Below are 6334 nucleotides of genomic sequence, written 5' to 3' on the forward strand. Positions count from 1 at the left end.
CATATGAACTCGGAATCGCGCAAACTTAGCGGCGTTGGAAAGATTATTTCAAGATCTTTCCTACGATATCTGAAAAAAAACCTAACTCATCCTGAACTAGGAGTTATGGTCGTTTGAAGTTGATCAAAAACTCAAACTTAACCAATTTTTTCAGATTTTTTTTTTATTTCCAGAAATCACTCTTTCTAATTCTAGCTCTTTCTAGTTCTTTCAATTTGCAATATGTTACATATTTAATAAATGTTTCTTAAAGACTGAATTTATTCCCTTATTTGAATTATGTAGGAGTACCCATTAAGGCCTTACTAGGTAAATAAAACTTAAACCATAAAATGAAATGTTGAGTTTATTTTAATGTACTAAAGTTGAGTAAATTTAAGATATAATATATAAATGTTTTTTAAAAAAAATAAAAAAAATAAAACGTGTCATTTCACTTGGTCTAGTTTCACATTTATACGCTTCAATTTTGAGTGTGAGCAAGTAGATACTTAAATTTGTATAAAGTTGAACAATTAGACGCATAATCCTATGTGGCATAATACATGGTAGGACACAAATTTCCATGTTGGATGCTACGTAGGATGTGTGTGTCTATTTGTTTAACTTTATATAAATTTAAGTGTCTACTTATGCACATCTAAGTTGGAGAGCATAAATGTGAGTTGAAGTCAAGTGAAAGAACATATTTATGTATTTATGCCTAAATTTGAATAGAGAAAATTAGTGATCCAAACCAAGAATTTCAACAACACATACCCTGGTTTAACAAATTGAACAAACCTTTACAAAAATATCAATAAACAGTCACTGAACATATTTTCCACCCTTATCCAATACAAGGCTAAAAACTCAAATTTCACCTTACAGATTATTTTTTCTTACAACATTGAAAACATGTCATTTCCAGCACTCAAATCTCCACCAGAGGAGTGAAAAAGAAAATGTCACCAAGCCTATCATTGCTTGGTGTATTGCCACCATAAACCAGCAGCCCCTCTTGGCCATCTCGCCATCCACTAGCAAAGGCGCACCACCCTCGTGGCCCTGGATGGTCACCGGAATCCATCCACCGTTTCCAAACTAGTGTGTCTGTGTTGAGTGCATGGACATCACCCGAAAATTTCCCAGCACCTAAGTGACCTAAGTCACTAGGGTCTATTTCACCACCATAGATAAAAATGTATTTCCCAATCCCAACTGTTGAAAATACACTCCTAGCAGTAGGTTTTTCACCATTTGTCTCAACTTGCATCCACTTTTCTTCAATTGTATCAAAGTAATGCACATCATCAAGCTCATCACCAGAAAATCCGTAGACAACCCATATTTTGCCTAGGACCACTGTCAAACCAGGTCCACCTCTTGGTTTACAATTTTCCCCCGGTACAGGATATTTGATCCATTTCTTATCAACAACGTCATAACCCCAAAGATCACTTAGCCTTCCATCATTTCCGCAACCACCAAATACATAGATCCTCTTTTCATCAGAAGTCATCGAGTGGTAGCTCCGGTGAGGAGGGCCATCATTACCACAAGACAATAAGGTCCATTTGTTTGTAGCTGTGTCAAAAGAATAAAGCTCGTTAAGCTCCTTATGTTCAGCATCTCTGCCACCAAAGACATAGATAGTCTCCCCTACAGTGGCCATAGTGACACCTACACGAGGTGGAGGGACATCCCCAGCAGCATCAGCCACGGACCATTCTTGGCTATTGAGATCAAACACGTACAATTTGTTGTCAACAGGGACACGAGGTGTGAACTCACCCCCGAAGGAATAGACCTTATGCCCCACAATAGTGATGGCATGTGAGCTTCTTGCCCCAGGTCCGGCGCCTTTTTCCTCCAGCTGCATTTGGAGGGTCAATGTAAATAAGAATCCAACAAGTTTAAAATTGGTCACACGCTTCCACAGCCTAGGAACTTGAAGTAAAATTGAAATATTATCCCGTTTACGAGAATGAAACAAACACCATTCTAAGTCTATGTAGCAATATCATGACATCAACTTGAAAGTATAAAGACTACAAAAGGGTTACTGAAACAACCAAGAAATAGCTACTTTATCTAGTAGAAACCATCAAGAGAAACAATTCATAATTAAGGCAGAGAACTACATTTCTGAAAAAAACCAAAACTATGGTAATCCTAAATGTGCAATTGCTAATGTATGAAAGTGACCACCAATTCTGCATCAATTAACATCAATTCTGCACAAGATAGGTTAGACTACAGCTTAATCCCCGATAACATAAGCATTTTTCAAGGTATATACTTGTATCACATCCTATTACTAGTTCTATATGAAAGAACACAAGAAATATTCTTTCTTGAAACTATCTTAGTAGCTCAGTTGGCTAACTACCTATAACCCAAACTTTCACCTTGTTGATCTTGGTGAAAATTAGATTCCCCATCTTGCAATCTCCTCCCCCGTTTCCACTTCCCCTACCCCAATTTTTTTTTAAATATAAACCAAAATGACCACCTATTTGTTCGTTAATCGAGTTTAGAATAAATCAAGTTCAACAAAAGGTTGTCAAGCTAGTACGCTTTCCTTTTTAGTCAATTTAAAAAAGAATGATACATTTCTCTATTTAATAACAATTTAACTCAAATGCCCATTTTACTTTAATAAATTGATCTATAGCTACACAAATAACTATCACTTATTTCAAAAAAAAATTTTATGTTTTAGAACTCCGTGTCAAATCAAACTATGACGAATAAATTGGGACAATTCAGGTGCTTTTACTCCGTACATTCTTAATCACATAACTTATCCCCTTTTCATTCAGGCAGAAATCACCAACTAAACCTTTATCAATTTACCAGCATAAGTTATGTTATCTCAATTCTCTACTAAGAACTCGTATACAGGTTCAGCCAAACTCAGTGACTTTATCATTCTAAAATTCAGTACTCATAAAATTAAAATTCTAGTTCCATCCATACAAACAAAAAAGAACTAACTACAACAAGAAGACTCAATAAGAATGCAATAGGTGAAATTAATAGGGAAAAGAGCCAAAACCTTGATCCATTTGCCTTGTGTTGCTACTGCAGCCATGGCTTATAAAAAAAATCTTGTCACTAAGCAATTCTACTATTCTGCTGTTTTTTTTGTTTCCTCTTTCTGTTGAATCATCAAAGTGTGAAATTTAAAGTGGCTTTTCATTTGCCTTATGTCAGGGTTTTAGTACTTATCTGTTCCTAAAATTGCCCTTCCAATTGGATAACAATTACAAAAACCCCTCTTTTTGTTTCTTCTAAATCTAGGGGCGTGGATAATGCCTTCTTCTATTTTATTTGTTAATTTAAAATTTTATGATATAATTATTTTTTATTTTTCTAAAATTCATGACAAGTTAAAATGAGATAAAGACAAATTAAACAAAGAAAGAAGTATTTTATAGTTTTCTGACTTCACTACACTTGTTTTTGTTTTCTCTCCGTCTCAATTTATATGACATATTTGATTTACTATAGTATTTAAGAAAAATATGATAAATATCTTTTATAGCATGTTTAACTTATTGTGAGGTTTAAGGAAAAAATGATTTTTTTTAAAAAATTGTGGTTAAAACAACTATTAAATATTTGTGTGATTATAAAACATTTTATTGAGTGTAAAAAAATTAAAATTTTGAATTATTTTTAATTATATAATAATATCATACTTTTTAGGGAAAATGACATGATATACCCCTCGTTATGAAAGTGACTCATATATACCTTTTATTGTTATACAAATAGCTCATATATACCCTTCTCTCTAACGGAAGTGAAAAAAATAATTTTAGTTTAATTTTTTAATAATATTTTTAAACAAAATATAATCCCATATGGATATACTTAATCCTCCTCAAGCATATATTTTTTTGAATTTTTTTTGTTTCAATGACTAATTTAGATTTATTATTTTGATGGTCAAATTTATTTATGTTTCACTAATATTCTTGTAAAATTTATTATAGATGACCCAATTTTTTTCCAAATACAAAAACTACTAAATTACAATATAGCTGAAAAAATAGTTTTAAATTATAATATAGCCAAAATAAATTGTTTTAAATTTTTTTCTTACATTAAGGAGTAAAAATAAAATAAAATAAGAATAGGAAACTCAAATAATGATAATCAAAGAAGTCAAAAAAATAATTTATGTATGCAAAAGATTAAAATATACCTTGAACTTTGCTAGAAGGACCATATATACCCCGAAATGATTTTTAAAAAAATTACAGGCTAAATATATAAATTTAAAACTAATTTTTTCACTCCCGTTAAATGAAGGATATATGTGAGCTCATTTTGTAACGGTAGGGATATATGTGAACCATTTGTATAACGGTAAGGATATATATGAGCCAATTTCATAACGAGGGGCATATCAGCTCCAAATAACAAAGTTGAGGGGTATATCAGACCCTTTTCCCTAATTTTTAAAATGAATTAAAAAGAAAAAAATCTAGAACAAAGAAATATTACTTGATTCATTTTTTAGGTGAAGAAAAAACTTTTGGGATTGAAAGAATGCCTTTATGGTTGTTGGAATTTAAGTTCATAAAACCATGCATGATACTCCCTCCGTCTCTATTTATTTTTTAATGTGATTTATTTTTTTATTTATTATTTTTGATAAATTAAAAAAAGACGATTTTTGTTTTCCTATTATACCCTTAATTTATTAACATTGAGTTAATGTCTTAGAAAAATATAGTGAGTAAATATGTTTGAGAGCCTATCAATTAATAAGGATAAAATGATAAGCTTGATATATCAAACATTATTTTCTTAATAGATTCCCATGAAGAGCATGAATGGAGCCTTTTCATGTGTAATGATAAAAAAAAATTCAGAGTTGATAAGTTTGTGAGTAATCTAATTGCATAATAACATTATCTTTTGGATTAGTTTAATTTAAAAGTGGACGTCACAGAAGATGTTATAAAGTAAGCAATGCATTTCATAAAAGTTTGATAATTGATATGGTATTTAATATTTATAAAAAAAAAATTGAAATATCAAATATTATATTGAAGTAGGTAGTTATGCAGAAAATTATATATATTATTATTATACTATAAAATATATAAATATTATTAATATAAAATTAATTATTGAAATTTTGATTTCTCTACCTTGATTGAAATGTCCTCTTTGAGAGATTGTTTAACGAATGTAATTACTTGTAATTTATTTTAAATATTTCTACATGCGGTGTTAGTATGATATGATTAAGGCATTTCTTGAAAAGTCGAAATCATAATTTTCTATTATTATATATAAGCTGAAGTCGATCAAATTATGTTACCCATTTACTTTAGCATAAAATATCAAAATTAAACATAAAAATATTATATCATACTGAGTTAGTTTTATATAGTAATTGAATAGCATTTTCAAAAATCAAAACTTAAAATTATCGAATCATAATTCATATTGTGCTATATCATGCCTACCTTGCTCATAGGCGTAAACCACAAAGTACAAAACGCATTATATATAAGGCCCCATTTATTTTCTAAAAATTTACATGACACAGTCATGTCATTAAATAAGTATAGAAAATTATATTCTAAAATATAACCATAAAAATTAACTTGACAAAGTTAAATGAATTTTGAAAAACAAAATGCCAATTATCCATTGAGACAAAATATTAAAACCGTTTTTTCTAGTAATAATTTCAATTCATTTTTTCCAAACAATAACTAATCTTCTGACAAAATTTCTAGTTTGGAAAATGATAATAAAACAGAGAAAAATCATTTCATGATTATTGTTTTATACTATTTTATTTAAGTTACACATTTTCTTTTTAAAAAAAAATCATTTATAAGATCACATTGAATATTGTTGTTATTGGTTGGAAATAAGAAAAAAGTAGAAAAATGCAAAAAGTTCCGTTACCGGGAATCGAACCCGGGTCTCCTGGGTGAAAGCCAGATATTCTAACCGCTGGACGATAACGGATTTCTTGCCAAGCAAACTGCATTGCTTGATTTTATCTCTTCTTCAAGTTATCACTTAAGATCCAAAACATTTGCGGCTTGTAAGTATGTTCTTCTCCACGTAAATATATTTTATTATTTCGGGGGGGGGGGGGGGGGGGAGGATTACGTTTACTTGTATTTGCTATAATTTCTACTATCATTCGATCGATATTGAGGCTTTTATTTTTTGTAATCAACTTTCGTTGATTAATTGGATTCGTTCATCAATGGTCGGCATGTATGATGGTCCAAAAGATTGCTTACACGTTTGATCCTCTGATTTACTATTCTAAAAAATTAGCAATTCATTTATTCAGTATAGATAATAG

The 6334-nt window shown here is 30.3% G+C and overlaps 1 protein-coding gene and 1 non-coding gene across 2 annotated transcripts; both read right to left on the bottom strand.

Annotated features, from left to right (window-relative positions):
• Positions 1-832: 832 nt before the first annotated feature.
• Positions 833-3169, bottom strand: LOC125823886 (nitrile-specifier protein 5-like). Its single transcript, XM_049503249.1, has 2 exons — positions 3041-3169; positions 833-1855 (listed from the first exon to the last, which is right to left on the bottom strand). The coding sequence occupies exons 1-2, from the start codon at positions 3074-3076 to the stop codon at positions 914-916; spliced, it is 978 nt and encodes a 325-aa protein (XP_049359206.1). The 5' UTR covers positions 3077-3169; the 3' UTR covers positions 833-913.
• A 2744-nt stretch (positions 3170-5913) lies between these two features.
• On the bottom strand, positions 5914-5985 carry TRNAE-UUC (transfer RNA glutamic acid (anticodon UUC)). Its single transcript has one exon. It is a non-coding gene; the product is annotated as a tRNA-Glu (tRNA).
• Positions 5986-6334: the final 349 nt, after the last annotated feature.

This window comes from Solanum verrucosum, unplaced genomic scaffold, assembly GCF_900185275.1.
Source record: "Solanum verrucosum unplaced genomic scaffold, falcon-dt-bn FXZP01000056.1, whole genome shotgun sequence".
NCBI classification, from domain to species: Eukaryota; Viridiplantae; Streptophyta; class Magnoliopsida; order Solanales; family Solanaceae; genus Solanum; species Solanum verrucosum.

What these genes read in the sequence shown, in the direction of transcription:
- LOC125823886 (XM_049503249.1), bottom strand. Translation starts at nt 3,076, where the DNA reads ATGGCTGCAGTAGCAACACAAGGCAAATGGATCAAG. An exon ending in CACAAGGCAAATGGATCAAG is followed by an intron (nt 1,856 to 3,040) that starts GTTTTGGCTCTT and finishes CTCCAAATGCAG; the next exon opens with CTGGAGGAAAAAGGCGCCGG.